Source organism: Mesitornis unicolor, unplaced genomic scaffold (genome assembly GCF_000695765.1).
Source record: "Mesitornis unicolor isolate BGI_N332 unplaced genomic scaffold, ASM69576v1 scaffold497, whole genome shotgun sequence".
Lineage (NCBI taxonomy): Eukaryota > Metazoa > Chordata > Aves > Mesitornithiformes > Mesitornithidae > Mesitornis > Mesitornis unicolor.
The window spans coordinates 12,401-33,235 of record NW_010195543.1 but is presented as its reverse complement, the minus strand read 5'-3'; the positions used below and the strand labels follow the sequence as shown (position 1 = coordinate 33,235).

Below are 20,835 nucleotides of genomic sequence, written 5' to 3'. Positions count from 1 at the left end.
ACAGGGGAAGGTTTGGGAAGAGCACCAAGGCAGTGTTGTGTGCGATTTGTCTCTTTTGGACGCTGATGAAATGAGATACAGTCATAAGAAAAGTCATGGACAAATCAAGTTGTGCCATTGTTATGGGTATAGGAAACATAAAGGTAAATTTTTGATTTAAGAAATGTTAAAGCTGGTAACAAACCTATGCATAGACCAGGCCCTATTTTAGTTACAGTTTGTTTTATCCGCTAAAAGTTCATTTACTAAAAGTACAACCAAGCCAGTGATCACCAATGATGCCTCATTGTTTAAAGTGAATCAAGGGTGAAAATGTATTGCTTTAAAGATTACCAGAGCCTTAAATATTTGTTACATGTAACAGGCCCCTTAGCTTTTCTAGCCAAGTTCTTGAAACATGGTTATTGGAGGGTCTTTTTTTTGAGTCTAGGGTCTGTGGGAGGTTACAAAGCAACCCTCAGACCAAATTTCTGTGAGTATTGTGCATGATCGGAAGTAGAAGGAGTTATTTTAATTAGTTATGGGAAATTGTATGCATATACATAAGACTCTATTGATTACGCGTGTATGTATCCTTTATAATGAGTGAACACACCAGGCAAGGTGTGCGATGGTGAAACTATTCCCCTTTGCCCCCGGCCATAACAAAGAAGCGTCTGCTTATCTGCATCACATTGGTGTTGGTAAGTTCCTCAGTCTTAGTTCAGATCCTGGGAATTTTATTTACAAACAGAATTTAGACAGTAAGCAGCTTTTTAATTACTATCAGTTTTGTGGAAGTTTGCTTCGGTTTTTACCTTGGTTCGGTGCTTAGTGTGTTGCTTTGACTGCAGCAATGTAACTTTAAAGTCACTAAATATAATAATAGAACAATCAGTGAGTCATCAGCTTCACCGTAAAAGAATTAGAAGGCCTATAAAACAGACAGGTTTGTACATCTCAGGTCTTTCATGGTATTATCTTCTGATGACATATTTGGCATCAGAATCCAGGACTGACAGACATCAGTAGTGTTCACCCATGATTTTGGTGTCAGCCATTCGTGTTTTGACTGAGCGAAACAAAGCACAGATTTTTATTTGCCAAGTTCTGTTAAAAATAAAATGGAGTGCTTAGAGTCAAATTTCCATATTTTAAGCTCACTGTTGTCTGGTCCCATGAGAGACCCAGCAATGATGACAGAATGTTTTTGAACAAGCTTTCGTCATTAACTGTTGTACCTGGCTTCACAGTTACTCCCAGGAAAAGGCATTGGTCCCAAACAAAGTTGATGATCTAAGAAGTAAGGCTATGGATAACATTTTATCTCTGCATAATTTAGTTACTGATAAAATGAGTTAAATACAAGAATTGCTTAACATATCTATAAACTGTAATTGTGCCAATGGGTTTTAGGCTGGAATTTATCAAGCAAGCCTGAAGACTCCCAAATCACAAGTAGCGCTAGGCAAAATTAGTAACAAATGAACAACCTTGACTAGGTTCATGTAGCATAGTGCTGTCTTCCAGTGCCAGCCATGAGCTAGAAAAGAGTGAAAACAAGGCAATAGGAGATGATACCATGTAACTGCATCCCAACCAACACACCATGTCTAATCAGGTATCTTCTAGGTTGAGATTTACATCACTAAACGAACATGGCTGCATCTGTTTCAGCTGCTCATCCAGATGCCTTTTATATGAGAGAGGCACATTGGGGAACAATTTATTTTTTTTTAGAACAAAATCAGGAAAACTGTTGTATGTTGTAAGCCCAAAATACGTGTGCTTCCCTCCAACTGAGTTCAGGCATACCACGTGTGATCCTCACTGATCAAGAAAAAGTGCCCGAGAGGAAAATGCTGGATTGATTCTGGTATTTGCAAGGCATTTGTGCTTTCCTTCTCTAGTAGAAAAAGATCTGAAGTCTGTGGTTCAATTATTTTTAAGGCCTTTTAAATATAGTTATCATCTGAAAATGGTTATGTTAATAAAAAGATGTACAATAATGTCTCATAGTGATGCTTAATATAAAATGGTTTTTGTTAATAAATAATGCTGTTCTAAGCTGAATACCTCACTTGATATGAAAGCATAAATTTATTTTACTTGTTTAGAGGTGAAATAACCCACATTCAGAATTTGGGGGAATTAAAAAAATTTACTCACTAGGGGTTTTTTATAACTATTTACCATTCCATATTTAGATCATACAATCAAGGTCTTACTTTGGTAATCAACCTCAAAGTAGCTGGTAAAAGAATCCACTTGGTTTGTTTCCATAGAGGTGTCAATGCTATGAAAACATAAACTTCACTTCCTGGCAAAACTGGCTTGCAAGCGTACTGGAGAAAACCTGTGGGTTTTTTATATAATCACTTTGTACAGACAAAAATGTGGTTTCAGATGCTCTTTTCCCCCAAGTTATGTGAGAATAAGGGCTTGTTTGTATTTTGCAAAACATTTTAACACTCTTTAACTACACATAACTACGGAAACAAGTGTTGTAAATACATTCTTTGTGCATGTGTGTACAGGTAAATGATCACCGAAAGAAAACTTAGTATTGTTCTTTTTTAATGTTAAATTTTTGTTTGGTTATATGTGAAGCTTCATGGTTAGAAGACATGCAAACCATCTCAAGTTAAGCAAAGTCTGAAAAAGGAATGCCAGGTGTGAGATATGTCGGTCTGATTCGTGTTAGGAAAAAACAATGTTGAGGTCATGAGGAAAGAGTAACCAGTGACCTTTGGGGTTATCTCGTTTGTCTTTACAAGAAAACCAGATAGGGAGGAAGTGAAACACAATGTAAAGAGTTGCTTGAGAACTTTTTTCAGAAATCGATAACACCGGTCCTGCTGTTTAAAAAAAAAAAAAAAAACCAAAACCAAGAAGTAATTGAATCTGCGCAAGAAGATAAGGACGACCACCAACAGAAGATACTACACAAGTGCAAAATAGGAGGAAAACTAATTATAATATGAAGCGGGGATAGGTTATGCATATGTATAGGCGTATTGAGAAATTTAATTAATATGTATTAGTTAAAGAAAGATAAACCCAGAAAAAGAACTGTACAGTGTGCGGAGGCAGAGCGCAGACTCCACACGTACCCAGCGCTGTTTGCTTGCATTTACTCTTTTAATAAATTATAACCTTTAATTACAAAATTCTATTTGAAATTGAATAATTTATCACACCAGGTAAGCATTTTTTTAACTACATGAATTAAGATCTTCTGAAAATATTTGTGTTTGAACTGCAGAACTTGAAAATAATGAATTTGTCAAATGTAACTTACAATGCAGAATGAAAGGGGAAAAAATGGTTGAAATAGTGTAAAAGTCTGTATACAGCTTCTCAGAATTCTGAGAGGGTTTTTAAACTCTCATTTATGAAGGCGGATTCAACTGGTATATAGTTGGGCCTAGTCATTTGAACTGTTAGGCACCTGTCCTGCAGACTGATAAATCACAAAAGTCATTGGTGGTGGAGACTGACAGAAAATATACATGTCTCAAATGCACATATATATGGTAAGGAAAAAAGATTGGCTAAACTAACAAAAGATTCACTATACTAATATATGTTAGAGTCTCTTGGTGTCCAAATTCTGTTGGCATTACAGAAAAAAAAAGTTGATAGTATTATCTACAGCTGAGAATAAGGGAGGATTTCTTTTTAAAATTTATTAGAGGGCTGGTATCATGACTTACGGAAAAAATATGCATGGGATTATTTAATGCTAACTCAGTCATACATGTGCCTTATAAAAGTCAGATTTTGAAATATGCACAATTTTTGAAAAAGTAGTTGTATTCTGAGTGGTCTTTGAGGTCAACTCAATGGGAACTAATTTTTGTAGGCAGCTTTGTACTGGATATTGTGGCTGTTTGTTTCATCATTGTACAAGTTTAAAATCTGATACAGATGCAAAAGACATTAAAACTTTTGCAATAATAACTGTTTCAGTCTCTTGATGCTGACAAATTTAGTATCTGCCACCGTTTGGAGTGGGAATACTGCCAGTAGAGATGTTTTTTTATGAAGGAAGTTTTGTTTAATAATCAGCAAATTTTTGTTTGCTTTATGTAGAAGACCAGCTCTTTGTGTATATGGTTTCATCTTCCTCTACTGTGTTGAAAAACATGGTATAAAATATGCATAGAAGCATGTATTATTTTTATTTTGCTGTAAAAAAATGAAACATTATTGGTTACAGTCTGTTGTTAGGAACTGGAATTCTGTTAGTATGTTGGGCTTTTTTCCTTTACATTTAACTACTGGATTTTGATCCCATTTAATTTTGGAAAATGAAGATAACTCTGAGAATAACACTGTATTGTGGTTTGCTGTGATTACTGAAAAGCTGGGCTGGAAGACAACTCTGAAAATTCTGTAAGTCCATGCTGCTGGAGGAGCAGTTTAAGTGGTGTTAACCAAGTCGCCCATGGTTTATGCCAGCTATGTAAATACCTGCTTATAAATACCTTCAGGAGTATAAAATAATAAGCTAGGCTACTGTCCATCTAGACTAGTAACAAAAGGATTGATGTTAGGTAGGTATAAATGAAGGAGTGGTAATAAAAAGCAACCAGGACTTGGCAAACAGAAATAAAAGAAACCAAAACACCCTTCCTTTTGGAAGTTCCAACAGAGCTTCCTTGGAGCCTGTTGTATATTAAGTCCCTACCACACACTGCCTGGGCACATTCTGACACCTAATTATTCCAGTGGTATGCTGGACCTTGCCCTGCTAAAATCAGTATGGAAGCTGTCCTGCATTAACCTAACTTGCAAAATTGGGACCAAACATTATCTTGGGGATCTCGCTTCTGCTGGGATAGAGAATGTCCTCACCAGACCTGTCCCTTGGGTGAAGACTTAGAAACTTTATGGATAGACAGGCTGGAGAGGAGGGAGCTGGCTTTTTGCCTGTGTTACAGCTGAGGAGCTTGTCAATATTTGGAAAGCTGCTCTTCACTAGGGGTTAAAGTACTATTGTTAGTGTCTGAATCTCTGAAATAATTCTGTCATGAATAATTTAAGATTTATCTAGTAGGAGCAAACACTGTATATTTAAGTATGTGGTACGTGCTTAGTTACATGGTGTTTATTGTGCCAGATATAACTTAAGATCAGATGCTGAGTAATTCTTTGAGGAAAGTAACACGAGGTCTTTTTGCCTACTTGTCTGAAGGAAGATGCCTTTCCATGATTATAGCTACGCTGCTCTTACGTGGTCTGAGAACTATGAGCCCTGTTCTGTCTACCTTTTTACATTAATGAGTTTTTGGACCAGGATAATGCTTTCTTGTTGCATGAAACTGAGGATGGGAAATCTCTTAAAGTTATGAAACATTTGTTTGAGCTTTACTGAAAAATGCAAGTTTTTGTTTCCAGTGGATCGGTTGTCTTCTAAAGCTTGGTGAGATGGGGCAGGAACCAACTGTCCTAAGTGATGTCACTCATGGAAGCAGGGCACAATCCCCACTGAAGCATGGTAACTCAACTCCTGCATTTCCAAACTACAGATGAACTGGACAGAAAAGTATGTTAGCATTTAACACTTATAAGTAATACATATGTACAATTTATTTAAAATACTTTTTAACATACATATAAAAACCCCTCACTATTTATACAGTCTAAGTTCTAACAACATATACAAATACTGAGCAACTACAATACATGCTGAGGTAAGAGCCAAACAAGATTGAAATACATTTTATATCCATATGTCTTTACATGTAGAGGAGACCCATTAAATTCACCTCTGCTTGTACTGTACAAAGAAGAATGCTGATCTTAAGTGTGTTGTACAACTTACATTTGGGAATCAGTGTTTAACAGGTCACAGCATACATTTTAAACCCAACCGTTACATATTCAAACTTATCTTAGCTCTAACACATAACATGTTCAAAGTTGAAAGCAGAGAGCAAAGCTTGGGGCCAATTTCTTTCAGGAAGAGGACTTAAATTCTTAAAAATATCCATTCCAGTCAACAGCTTGTGCTGCTCAGAAAATGAACCTGGAGTTTGGTTTCTTAAAAAATAATCCACTGCAGAGAAACTGTTTAATTCTTACACCACCTTAGCTTACAGTATATCCACAGTTCTACTACACCTGGCCTATAGTAAAAATTAAATCCAAAAGTGTTAATTCTAATGACTTGGACACATAAATTTATTTTTATGGTAGATTAATTTTTCTAAGTTTAAACTGGTACAGTTTGAGAATGCAGAGGTTTCTCAACTTGGCTGGAATAAGTGTGTCACAGCTTGGTGCAAGCAAATAACCTCCCACCGCTTTCAAATAAGATCAGCTCAGGTAATTTTGACGTCATAGTTGCTGCTAAGAACACCTACCTGTTTAATCAAAACTACAATGATTGCAGACAAGCTTTGTCAAGCAGAAAAAGTTACAATAACATCAAAAATACAAATATAGGCAGGAATTTCTTTTTCATGAAGGGAATTATGTACCACCCTTACTTAGATTCACATATAGGCTTAGACACCCAATTCTAGGAAAAAAAAAATCCTTAAAAACCCATAAAATCTTTCTCAATGAATAAGAATGAATCATCAAAAAATTGTAGAACTGAGCTTTAAGGTAGCACAGAGTATGTAACAACATATACTAGATTTTGAACAGGTCACAAGTAACTTTAGATTACTGAGTTATATACAACTCCTGTGCAAACAATTTTTTCAAGTGTTAAGTTAGGATACCGTACTGGTATAAAGACACAGTGGCAGCCCACTTGAACAGTATTTTAGTTTCGATTTGGATGTTCTCCAACAAGTTTAAGGACACTGGGCAATAAACAAAGCTGATCTGAGTTACATCGCAGAAAAACAGTAACCATTGAAGTCCATAAAACTGGGCTAATGTGTAGGCTGGGGGTTTCACAATCACAAATTAATTCAGCATCCTCCCAGTATGCAGGTTTTTTTTCTATTACTTAGGTTAAAAAGCTGTGCTTTGTTTCTAACAAGATAAAAAATGGCAAATATGACATCCAAGTTGTTTTAATTTCCTGATTACCTAGCTAAAACTAGTCTATGTTACCTCAAATAGAAGACTGACTGCAATATTTCCATAGTAGAGAACACTGGAACATTCAAAAGATAAAAGTTCCATTAAACACTTCTGAAACGGACACTCTTTGGAACGGTACTGGTTCTCTTGCAAAGGTTTTTGGAATCTTTTATACTTCTAATAAGAACAATCATAAGAGCCCTAAGGCTAAAGTTTTTCAGTTGTGCTAAAACGTACCGTTATGTGCTAAATGTGTGTATAACACAAACTGTGCACCGTTAGAATATCTGTGTACTTCCTTAAGCACTCGCCACAGTATATACATACCTTTCTTTGTTAAATGCTCACATCTTGACACACAACAATAGGGGGAGGGAGAGGGGAGAGGAGCAGGGCAGGTGAACAGGGAGAACCTTTCTGAATTCAGTCATCTCAAACACCTTGGATGCTTCTTGCACAATGACCATCAGGGAATTCTGAATTCAAGGCAGACGCTGTTCAGCACAGCCTTCACTTAGTAGGGAAAAACATAAAACCAGTTGCCATGTAGTTTGCTTGTATGACACAGTGCCTACTGGATCCCCAGGAAGAAACAAGACTGAGTGGCTTAAGGAGATGAGGCAGAAAACAGGTTGTACAGACAGCAGGTTCTAGTTTTGGAAGGCTAACAGAAATGGTGGGAGACTTCTGAGGAACACAGAGCTGATTTTTAAACCTGTGAACAAAAGCCGGAATAACATAATTTAGAATCAAAACTATGGAGTTCCTGGGATTTTTGCCATCAGTCCTGATAGTAGGTTTTAAAGTCCAAAGTTGTGCAGGCATTTTATGGGGTAAAATGATTTTTAGAAGCTATAGTGCTTACATATAGTTAGGAGCTTGGGTTTTGTTTTTGGTTTCTCCCCGCCCCCCCAGACAGTACCATCAGCAAGAAATTACTGGCTTTTGTACTTTAAACCATTTCTCCCAATTTGTCATTCACATCTCTGAATTACTGAAGCTAATCTTCAAAAGTTCCTCTCTCATGTCATTGTACAGTAGTAATAAGAAAGTCCATGGTATTGCAGAAGACAACCTGCAACTATACAGCTTACAGAAAGGCAGAATTACTGGTTTCCCAGGCCTCCGATACCCCATCTTTTGGTTCAACATCGTATTATTTAAGACTAACAATATCAAAAGAAGGCAATTAAGAAGTGAAACTGTCGGCTTTGTGGAACTAGCTGCTAAAGCCAGCCATCACTCTACCTTACTCATGAGCTGACTTAGTTCATCCTTACTCCCAGTGGAATGGGCCATGCTCTGTGGTACCTGGTACACCAATTCCTCGGCAGCACCTGGCCCCAGTTGCCCCTTTGGTGTATCATACAGCGCCTGTGCTGATGATGTGCTGTCTGTCCTAGATAAGAGTTTACTGTAAGTTCCCACTAGTGGAGGAGCTTGATTCCCTGCTGCTTTGAAGGTGGAAATGGAAGGAATGCCAAGAGGTGTGCTGGGGTGGCTGGACATGTCCATGATTATTGGAGTTGCATATTCTGGTCCAGTTATAGGCAGTGGTTCAGCGTAAGCATGGTAAACTTCCTGTATAGGTGAATTGTAAGGGTCCAAATCGGCATAACTTGCTTCTTTCCCTTCCTCTGGCTTGAAGGTTGATCTCTGATGAAGCGTGCCGACAATGCCTCCTACCAGTGGCTGAGCATACTCTGTGTTGCAAGCCCCAACAAATCAAAATAAAAATACACTTACTTAATGGAAATTGCTCTTACAGTGACATCACATCAAATACAACCTTCAACAGTGTCACAGAAATTATTATCCTAGATCAAACCAGTGGCCTGTCTCTGTCTGCCAGTGCCAGTTGCTTTGGAGAAAAAGAAAGTCATTTCTACCAAATAGTTAACACCACTGGGATAGCTACAACATCCCAGTTTCTCAGGTTTATACTTCTTCCCTCGTGAGCTGCAGTTTCCTCACTGTAAATCTGCCTCAAACCAACATGCTTCCCTATGAAATCAGAATTAATTGAAATTATCCTGGCTGGTGCTGGATAGAAAGTGGTCCTTGGGGCAGAGGTTTTGTCCTCTGAGGAGAGGAGCCTGCATGTGGTCAGCCAAGATGTTTTACTTCAACAGGTAACCTGAGTTACAAAAGCTGGAGGTGAGAAACCTGGCTAGCTGGGTAAAAACAGACAAGCAGCCAAAAAGAGGAAAGTAATTCTGCCTGCTGTGAAGCCATAATTCTTGCACATCTGTGTATTTCTGCCATCAGCATGTAAGCACAGAACCAAAGGCACAGCCACTCATTTTTCTTGAATGACTGGTTCACCAGTAAAGGGCATATGCTGCTATCAGTAACTCCTGCTTTTCTAGATCAAAAGAATGATTTAATAGATGCAGTCAGCACAGGGAACCAAACATCGCATTTCAGATTTGTGCATAAAGATGAGGGGGTGAAATTATTTCCAGCGCGTGAAAATGTAACTAAAAAAATCTTTCAGCCCTTTATGGGGTTTAAGAACAAGTGCATGTAAAGAAACTTTCAGTTACTGCATTAACTTGGAAAACAGCACATCAAGTCAATTAATACATACTTTTATGATACATCAAGAACAAATCTGAAAAAGCTTGTACTTACAACAATGCACAGAACTACTTATTTCTCCTATTCTCCAAAACAAAGAAGAAATAAATAATTATAGCCGAATTCCCAACGTTTTTTGGCATTTTCATATATATATTACAGCATAGCCTGTGAAAACATTAAAATGTACCTGCAGACTCTGTTTGCAGCATTGTTGGGACTTCTCTTGGTCTCAGGTGACTAATTTCACTGCTGCTGTAGCGTACGGGTGTTTCTTCATGTTCTGCTGATTTGGTCGGGATAAACTGCTTCATTCCTTTCCACCATCCTTCACATGGAATTAAAAAAAAACCCAACACCACATATATACTGTATTTTCACCTACTAAAATATTTTTACACCACAGCTTATATTTTGTAGTAGCAGGTAAACAACTCAATGATCAGTATTTGCATGACCCTAAGGTTACAAGATATTTTAATATTTTCTGGCAGACTGAAGATTCAGAGATGAAAACATTATTCTCACTCAAGTCAACTTGCCTGAATGCTCCCCCTTCATGCTCCTGCAGAACTGCTGCAATCTAGTGAATCTCTCCCTGAACATCCAATTATCAACAGTGCTGGGGCTACGTGTCACATTAATAAAACTCATAAAAAACAACAGAAAATACTAAGTGAGCTGTGGGTCCAATTTGTAAATCAAATATTTACACAAAATTTTAGACAGTCTCAGTTATAACCTAAGAGTACATTTAATTAATGTGATTTCTGGCTGTTAATGTCATGTTTCTAACTCACATTGTTGAAAAAGGCTGCTAAGTGATTATTTGCAAAAACCTGAATGAAGAGGGTTTTAACTTCAGTGGAAATGACAAGGAGTGACTGTGGTCATGAAGGTTTTTCTCAAAAGAAGGTAGGGAGGGTTGGTTTTGTTAGGTTCCCTGCATCCCTTCCCCGAGTAGTCAGAGCCATACTAGTTTTGCTGGCCATTAGCGTATTTCAGTCCAGCTGTAAGAGACTCTCCTGCAGGTAAAGCTCAAGAAACAGAAGATTCAAAACCACAGACAGTGTTTAACAAAATCTGAGGTACCCTGCAGGAGGGGATAGGCAGAGGTTCCACAGAGAATTGTAGCAACATTATTTTGATATTGCATTTTGCTACATTTCCTTTTAAAACAGACCCACATACTCAACATTCAAGCAAACAGGGAAAAATCTGGCATGTCTGTCACTGACATTTAAATACAGGATATTTTGAGTCTAATATTCTAAGCCAACAATGCTGTGACCCATCACAAATGGACATGTAATAAATAAAAATAAGGTCATTAAAAGGTTTCTTGGCTACAGGATAAGGCATACTTAAAACTCTCAGTGAGCAAACACACTGATGTGGAAATTTTCACCATAAGGAAAGAGAAGTCATACAGACAGTGCACACCCAACTGCTGCAGTAGCCCATTATGCTGTGGCACAAGCATATTCAGGACACTTGCTAAGTGTTACTTGGTGGAATTGTCTGATCTCAAGTTAATGGAGCACAAGACAGCAGGGTGGAAAATAGGTCTAAAGGGCTGCAGACAATCCCATGTGCATACTAGAGAAATGAAGGAAAACAAAAACTTGACAGATCTTGTACACTAAGATGAAATACTTTTTCCAGGACAAAAAGAGTACCAAATATATCATTATCAAATGTATAAAGACATTCCTCGTAAATTATTTTTTCCCCCTCATGTTGCATAATTATAAGGTTGTATACTTTGTTTACTAAAAAAAATCTGAAGCTGTAAGCTCTAGCAGGAGACAAGGCATTTTCTGTTTTTGAAAAAAATTCAGAGAATGAAGCAGTTCAGTCTGTCCAGAAATGAAATTCAGTGTTCACTATCCCTGTATCAGGTAGCAGTAGAGAAGCTTCTGCTAGTGGAAATTGTGTTACTACAATCTGAAATATGCATTAAACCAAAAATGCCAAGTAAAAGATTTCATAAAACCATTTTGTTACCTGCACGATCCCAGTAAGGTAGATCGTAAGTGCCCTCAGTTTTTTTCTTGCTGTGAAAGAAGAAAAAAGGGGTAGTTTAGCTACTCTGCTTATCGGAAGATACATTAACTAATGCTAAGCAACTGCCACCCTGGCTGTAACTGGTCCTCAAATTTAAAGTATAAGCACCAGAAACCTGGCTTGCCATCACCAGTCTGTTGCTACTGGAGAAACCAGTTTTCAGTAAAAGCACTTCTAATGACAATAGTTACCAAAAGCTGGTTTCACTGTCCTTGCTAGTCAAGTTAACATTTTCTCACAGAGAATACAATTCTGAAGAAAAAAACCCAAAACAACCTTCCACAAGCGTGGACCGTGTAGTTCCCGCAGTGATACATGCAGCATTTCATTCCCACACACTGGGCTAACATTCATTTAAAGTACTTTCATTAATCTGTTCATTTACCGGTTTCTCCAATGCCACGCACAAACTAAGATAAGAATCAGAGTAGTGAAGACCATCACCAGCACTGGAACCAGAACTGCTGCCAATGCCACATCTGAAAGCCATTAGATTAAGTGGTGTAAGACAGAGGAGCTTCTCATAAATCAGGTTTTCATTTGAAAGTTATGTGGGTAAAGCACATAGTTTTCACATATAGAGTTGATCACACCAGGTCCCCCAGCTAAGCTACCCTGCTGGATGCTCCCACAGCATAAATGTCAATTAACATCTAGCTCTTCTACATGCATGCATAGCTGGTATTTTTGCAAGGTTTTTCATAAAAATCAACAGATTTGTTTTAAGTAGTATTTTTCTGTTAGAACAATGGATTTTATTATTCACAGGGAAAATCAAAAGAGCCCACGAAAATGCAACAACTTAAGGCTGAACCTTCTATAAGAAGTATAATACCACAGTATCACAATCAGCCTATGCTGTGACATGAGACCACCCTGTCCACTGCCATCCAAAGGACACTTCACCAGCGCCCACATCTGCAGGGATCTTGCTCTTTTCTGACAACTTTCCTTGATAAACCAAATGATGATGCCAGATGATGTTTTATGAGTTTCATGCCTACATGACTGCTCCAAGAAAGTTCAGCTATGTCTGAAGTGTTTCGTCCTATGAAATTATCAAATTAAATAACAAAGCAGTTACATCTAATTAATTCTGAAGGGAAGTGCAAGTTGCAACTTCTCATTCTAACAAAATTTGCTCAGTAATTAAAAACTAAACTCAGTTTGAACAAGTTTTGAAAGATGGAGCATATGATATGATATATCATATCATATCATATCATATATCTTGGAAGATCGGTTTTGTTTCTCCATGCAGTATGCAACTGTACATTTTTTTATGCTATGTATACTTAGTAAGCAGTAAATATTAAAAGTAAAATATTGATAATCTTCTATAATATAATAAGTGTTGAGAAAAATTAAATTCAGAAAGCTCACTTAATATATGCCAAAGTACTGTAAGGAGTTCCGAAACATTTCTATTGCTTAACTGTGGATACCTTTGGTTACACTTGGAGTCACTGTGGTGTTTTTTATTTCAGGTGTGAAAGTTGTTTTATCTGTCTGCAATGAAGTCTTCACTGAATGAATGAAGTCATCACTGAAGTCATTGTTCTTCCCATCATTCTTGTTCTGCCGTGGTGGTGGCACGGTGATTTTAGGAGCACGACCTGTAGAAGACAAGAATTTATTTTAAAAATATTTTTGAAGTAGTAGTTTTCCAAGCTTCCTTATCAGAAGAATTCAGCTGGAACAGCTTGCTATAACTCTAAAGCTTTTGTTCATGTTATATAATGAGAAAGAAAACCCCCATGAACCAGTAACATGGAAAGCATGTTATTTTCTGAATTAAACTAATTAAACAGTAATTTTCTGAATTACCTTGTTTGCACCTAAACTAGGTATTTTCCAGGTTGAGTGTAATAACTTTGGATGAAATTCAGAAAGTATCAGTTACAGAAGGATTATGCAGCCAAGAAGTACTTTTTTCTCATGGAAAATACACCCACAATGTAATCTTTGCCAAATAATTTCACTGCTTGTCTCGCACAGTTAAAAGGTTCTCAGTTGCCTTACCTATACTAAACTGACATCCTAGCAATTCTACTTTCATTGCAATTTGCTGGTGCCATTTTAAGGGGTTGATCCTAAAAAAACGTGCAATAATAGGTGGGATGAAATTATTGCGAACTTCTTGGTACAATTCAGTGTTCCCTTGAAATATCTAGGAAATAAAAAAAAAAGAAAAACATTGTTATAAAAATGCAGTATCAACTAATTAACTACAGCCAATTTTGATGTTTCATTTAAGAAAAATAAGCAGTGCAGAATCCTGAAAATCTACCCAAGAATGGTGCTGCAGCCTGCACATCTCCACTAGCTCAGCCCTATTAAATAAATAACTAAATAAATTAAAGAAAGGAGTGTGTGTGTATGTGTATGCACGCAACTACTTACTTCAGAATAAAGGTACCGTGTAATATTCTATTGATGCTTTCCAGGCAATGCCTGCTGTTAAAGACAATTCATATGTTCATGGCACTGAAAGTGATTTGGTATTTTGCACTTACTCTCCAAATACATGTACAGCGAGCAGTTGTGACAATGGGAAAGCAGGAATTAATTGGTGCCTTCACAAAACCTAACAGTTAAGGTCTGTCCTGTGAATGGGTACAGCATTTAGTAGAAATGATTAAGAGGCACAGTTGCATATGTAATCACACTGTCCTCTAGTGGCTGCTGTTTACAAGGGCTGAACCACAAGCACAGTAAAAAGGATTCAGGTTCAGAATGTGAGAACTCAGAATCTGAGCAGTGGTTCCAGGAACCGTGTGGTTCTGAAGGGAAGGGCACAGTCTCTGTATAAAGGATGAGCTAAAGCTAAAGCTCATCCTTCACTGCTGCTGTCGTTTAACCCAGCAAGCAGCTCAACACCATGAAGCCTCTCTCACTCCTCCCCTTCCCCAGTGGGATGGAGAAGAGAATCAGACAAGTAAAAGTAAAGAACTCATCAGCTGAGATAAAGACTATTTAATAATTAAGTTAATTAAACAACTATTTAATAATATTTAATAGTTAAACTGAAATAATAATACTAATGAATTGCAATAATAATAAGAACAATGATACTAAAGCAATCAAAGTTACACTCAGTTCACAAACAGCGGTCACTGGCTGTACGCCAACAGAAACACAATGAGGGAGGGGATTGCCTCAGGAGCTGCCACCATCACCAAGTAGAAGAGAAGGGATGGAAGAAAGGAAGAAGTCATCTCCTGCAAACTCCTTAGTTTATAATGACTGTGATATTTATGGGACAGAATACATCGTTACTGGTCAGCTTGGATCATACCCGGATCATCTGTCCTGGGTCACCTGTCCCAGAGAGTCCTAGGCTTTCGCATTCCCCCCCCATCCTCCTATGCAGAGAAAAAGAGAAACAAAACTCAAACTAAACTATAACCACAGGTGCAGTCGAAAGACTGAAAAATAAACCAGTATAAACATCTGCTGGCAAGAACCAAAACAAAATTCTTATCAGCTACTGTAAGAAAAATAATTCTGTCCCAGCAAAACCAGGACAACTGCTGGTTCTCACATGCAATAAACTCATCTCAATTTGACAATGCAGAGTGAGTTTAGTCAGAATTTAAAAACCAGTGGGCAGAGAGTCACTGCATGCTGCAGTGTAAGCACACTGACAAACTTACAGACAACTAACTACAGGTTTTGCACTGAACTGCTTGAAACAGTATCAAAACTAGGCCCAGTACTCCAGTGCAGCACGCATCCTATCACCTTCTTCGGGAGGGATGATTTGGCATCATGTCTTTGGGTAAGAAGTGAACTCTGCATGTTAGTGCAGAGCAGCTGGGCTTTGGCTCTGCAAAAGCAGCTCCTGAGTGCTACCATGACACACAGCACCATAGAGGGGACACTAACACATTTGTTTTGAAAGCACTGATACAGATAATGCAAATCATGTTGGACATAATGTAGAACAAAATTATGGCACTTGCCTGCACAAATGATGTGAAAAACAAGTATTGCAGAGAGTCTTCTGCTTACTCACACCACTTGGTGAACAATAAAGCACCTTGCCACTCTTAAGGACAAGTACTGTACTGTGTAGCAGCTGACGTGTCTGCACAAAATGGAACAGTCGAGCGTTCTAGCACGCTTGTGATCAATGCAGATTGCTGATGTTTTAACCTCGAGACACAAGATAGGTACTGTTATACTGCACTCCTATGTTTGAATTTTTGTATCAAAATGACTAGAAAATCCCTCATGTGTGCAAGAAAGCAATTATTCCTGAAAACTACCCATTAGAAAGCCCCTAAAAGCCCCAAACAACCCCAGGGGACCTTGAAGAGACTCATTCCTGGGCTCCCAGACATACGTAACATGTCTCCATCCTGGAAGGACCCATACACCACATTACTTACACATAAGAATTTTGGTTTTTTTGGCATTGTCTTCATGTTCAAAAGCACTGACTGATGAAATAAACACATAAGTCAATTTCGTGAGGCACAGAGAAATAAATCACCTGGTAACTCAAATGCAGTACTTCATGTCTAACCATATTGCTTTTTTTCTACATCTTAAATTAGTAACCAGCATTCTTATTTTTACGTATCCAAGTACCACCAAAGTGCTAACCCACTCACGAAACTAAAAACAGAGGTAAGCAAGCACAAGGTATTTGCCTTGGAAGTGTACAGTCTCTCTTCTTCCCCAACTTACTGCAGTGCAGATTCACAAGCACGTGGTTCTTGGTGATATTTGTCCTGCTCTGAATCTAAGCTAGTAATGAATGGACACAGATTAAATGCAAAGGCAAGTCTCTGGTGGTGTTTTGGAAACAAATGACTAATACAAAGCAGTCACAGTTTGTGTGTCCAAGTATTCACAATCTAATGAGACACAACAAGAACACAGAAGACCAGGCTCCAATTTTCAACCACTTTTCCCCTAAACCAGGCAGTTTATGTATTTATTTTTTTTTAAGGTAAAGATCTCACCAGAGAAATATTTGTTTTGGTAAAGATGGAAATGAGAAGCAAAATACAGAAGTAACTCTTTGAGAGGCTGCACCCAGCCCGAACTGCTGTACTATATCCTTGTTTGCATTGTGCTGTGCCCAGTACTAACAGGTACTACATCAGGCCATCAGAGCAACAAATGCAGAAGTTACAGATTAGGAAAACAGATACTCAACAGTGAAAGCTGCTCTAACTTCGGGTTTCTGAGGCTAAGCATGTAACAGCAAAGGTAACAAGAATCTTTAACATATCTTCAAGAAAGATTAACAGTAAAGGAGTTCTTTACTCCAGGCTTGTATTAGTCAAGCTTTTGATGTGTTAAGATAGTAATAAAACTTTCCCCGCAGCTCAATATTTTTTTGTTAATTTAATTTTTGCACAAAAAAATTTACTTCTGAGCTCAATACAGTGCAAGCTTTTTGTTAGGAAATCACTTTCACATTCCATTTATTATCAAACTCTCTCAATTTGCCTCTGTGCTGTCAAACAAAACTTTTCCAGCACTGCAACTCTGATTCATCATTTTTCCCCAGCTCAAGCATTTTATTCTTTTTTCATATATAAAAATTTTAAGAAAAGCTTTTCTTGAGTACTGACAGATCTCAAGAATCTAATTGCAAAGAGGACTCCAGGAAAACCTTGAAAAACTTCTAGTCTCCTGAACAGCATTAGGAATTTTAAACTATAAAAGAAAAAAAACAAAAAACCCCACAACAGGGAACAGCACCTCCTGGTTTGTCTGGTGTGCAATTATGTAAACCTCAAGGAAGAAGCCTGCATGCGTGTGCACTCAAAAACAAAGCTTCATCAAGTGAGAGAATGTCAGAGGAAAAAAAATCTGCTATTTTGAAGCCTAAGAGATTGACCATACTGAACTGTTTTTTGTGCCATTTAACTACAGCTGTCACTTCTGGATGTGCATGCATTGCACCTAATGATACAAAGAGTGCAAAAAAAGAGTTACCTCCACAATTTGTTTCACTTCATGAGCTTGCAAGAGAAAGAATATGCTCAAATTAACAGGCAACAGCTGCAAATTTTTTCTAGGAAAACAATCAAACTAAACATGAAGCTGAAATCTAGGCGGCTCGCTAGCTGAGGTTTTATTTTATGGCCAGAAGAGGGCTCTCGAAAACTAGCAAAATATGCTGGATTTTTTATTTTTCTTGAATACTTTAGTTCATGTGTAGGTTCAAGGACATGAACCAGCCCTGACTGTGAAGTCTCCTCCTTTCAGAGTGGTTTCCCACTGTGACGATCTTCATTACTCAAAAGCCTGTTAATGTACCAAACAAGACAGTTTTACCTTTCACTTCATCAACAGCAAGGTTAGAAACACAACAGGAAAGGTATGATTGTGTATTTTAGCATCTGAAAATCCTTTCTAGTTCCAGAAGTCTGAAGCTTGGACTGACTCAGCTAAAACAGTTTTTTGGGTAACTATTAACTACAACATAGGCCACCAGCAGACACTGCTGCTGACCAACAACCAGGAGCAAATGAAGCAGTTGCAGTTCCCCATTTCCTAGGTCAGTGGGATGCTCTTTGGCTTAATCTGTGTGTTGAGGACCATCCACAGGGATGGGAAGCAGGAAGAAAGGAGTAACTCCTTACAGAAATCTTGTAAGATGTTTGCCTTAGGAGCGCAAGAAACCGAGTCTGGAGGCAAATGTGAAGGAGAAAAGCAAGCAAAACAAGTTTCTACAACCTATCTTGAGGTATTCTTAACCTGCAGTAAACAGAAGAAAACCTATTATAGCTTAAGAACTACACTTCTTAAGACTCGGTGGGCTTTTATGTTTCTAAAAAGCTACCAGGTTATTAGTTACTATTACATGTATGTAATACCAGAATTTTAAGAAGAAGGAAATTCTAGTTCCAGTGGGGTTACCAAGAATCTGTAACTCATCTGTCCAGTGAGAGAGGCCGACGCGGTGTGGGCATTGCCAGGGCAGCAGAGTCCCCAACCCCATCCCTAGAAAAAGCCTCAGGGACGGAAGGGACCAGTTGCTGCCCACCAAGTGCAGGGCAGGCACACAGCGTGTCCATGTCACCCACAGTGCACTGTGGCAGCACAGCACGGTGCTGAAGCTTTGCCAGCTCCGGAGGAGAGGAGTCTCATCCCCACTGACTCTCGAGGCAGAATGGTGAGCACTCGACACTGGGCAAAGGCTGCAGGTCTGGTGGGGGTGCATGAACCATCCACCCCAGAGATAACTGATGCCTCCACCCAGACAGAGCTGCCAAAGGGGAGAGGCTGCTGTGCAGACTCCAGTCTGTGGCAAGTGCCCAGACCTTTCTCCTGGGGCAGTAGTGGGCAGCAACTTTTCATGCAAAAGCGGCACACAGGTGGAGGACCTCCTGCGGCACGTGGCAGAGCTGCAGGAGACGGTCAAAAGGCTGTGCAGCTTCAGGGAGGCAAGAAAGGACAGCTGGATTCAGGTACAATCTGCACTGAACCCACTACCTACTACCACTACTCAGCTGCCTACTGCCAAACTGCCCCAATCTCCCCCACAAGCACAACCAGATAGAGGGGAAACCACCAATGGTGGCAAATGGTAAACTGCCTTGGGAAGAGGTAGTAGAAGAAAGAAGAAAACTCTCTCAAAGCTTGAGGTGCCCCTGCAGAACCGATTGTTCTTGTCAAAGCCCAATTGTTTTTGTCAAAACGATTAACAGAAACATTATAAAAGAAGAAAAAACTATACAACCCTTAATATTTATTCTGTAACAACAAGATGATGAGAATTTAAACATTAATTTTGAAAAACACTGCCTATTTTGGAAGAAATCTGATTATTCTTAAAGGGATGCAATATCAGGCAGCCTACCACTAGCAACAGACGTTTCGTGTACAGAGTATTCCCACCCCTAAATAGTAATAAAAATAATATCTGAATTTCAGAACTGTTCAAATCCTTAAATACCTGCACATTTTCATATTTTCGGCTGCATAGATAATTCAAAGTTTCACTGGAAAGGAAAGTTAATTAAGAGTTTCCTCACCATACCAAAATTAGTTGTACTATTTGCAACAGTGAAATGTCCATAGAACATACCTAAACCATGTGTGGTATTTTTACCTTATCTTTATCCATGCCGGGTTCTCTGTATACTGTCCATTTCTGTGCATCATGACTGTATAAAATTCTGTAGGCTGATACATAATAGTAGTAATCTGCTGAAGTTGATCCAGTAGTTATGATACCTGTGAAAATGAAGGTGCCCAGTTATTAAAGAACTGGTACCAGTTTGTAAAAAATTAACAAATTGGAATTTTATTCCAGCATTACACAATTGCAATCTCCAGTGGTCCAGTTACATTTTGAAGTTTATCCAAGGTGTCAGTGACTGAAACTTAATAATCATTTTTACTTTTCTATTTTAATTCTCATGATATAACCTTGCTAAGCACTTTTCCCCCATTTGTTGATGGAAACAGCCTGTTGATTTGACCATGCCCCACTTCTTTTTCCAGTTGCTGAGACAGCACCACAGAAAGAGCTGTAGCTTCTTAAAGGGTAAGCACTGCAGAACGTCTTACACAGGAAAACTGTTTTGTAAGAGCTTGTTAGCACAGGAATTAGGGAAGTAATAACAAAGGCTGCTGGTAAACCCAAGTTGCTTAATGAAGCCAAGCTGCTGATAGCAGGGCGTGCTGCTGAGTTTACAGAGACCAACTCATGCTTTTGAGAGAAATCCAAACTGATCAGAGGATGTTTTATGATAGTCTTAAAGCCTGGGACTCTATGAAGCACTCTACCTAAAGCCACTTTATTTTTTTATTTAAGTCAGATTGCAGACATGCCCACTAACAACAGTGAATCACCACTGAACAATTAAATCAAAACAGAATACACTAACGTCAGCACAGAAGATACAATAGCTGCACTGCCACTACTTAGGCTGCCCCTGAGGTTAACCCCAAAATGCCAAAAGCCTTGATGCTTCACTACTCAGCATGGGCCACACTGCAAACAACAGGAACAGGTAACCATAAGCTCACTTGCTCAGTTCCCAAAATGTGAAGCAAATCATCCAGAGCGGATTTGGAAACAGCACCTCCAGTTGTGTCTCCAAACAAACACAGCTACTAAAATAATGATCTGTGAAGGAGCAGAGCCTAACCCAGACTCTAGCTCCATCAGTCTCCACTGTTTGATCC

The 20,835-nt window shown here is 38.6% G+C and overlaps 1 protein-coding gene across 1 annotated transcript in view; it reads right to left on the bottom strand.

Annotated features, from left to right (window-relative positions):
• Positions 1–7,935: 7,935 nt before the first annotated feature.
• DCBLD2 (discoidin, CUB and LCCL domain containing 2) overlaps positions 7,936–20,835 on the bottom strand; it is a gene marked incomplete at its 5' end in the record, with an annotated part of 24,589 nt that continues 11,689 nt past the window's right edge. The window contains 7 exons of the mRNA XM_010188147.1: positions 7,936–8,729; positions 9,797–9,934; positions 11,614–11,663; positions 12,059–12,152; positions 13,119–13,289; positions 13,696–13,843; positions 19,754–19,878. Of these exons, the coding sequence (XP_010186449.1) occupies positions 8,266–8,729; positions 9,797–9,934; positions 11,614–11,663; positions 12,059–12,152; positions 13,119–13,289; positions 13,696–13,843; positions 19,754–19,878 (1,190 nt within the window). The remainder of the gene's footprint in view (positions 8,730–9,796; positions 9,935–11,613; positions 11,664–12,058; positions 12,153–13,118; positions 13,290–13,695; positions 13,844–19,753; positions 19,879–20,835) is intronic.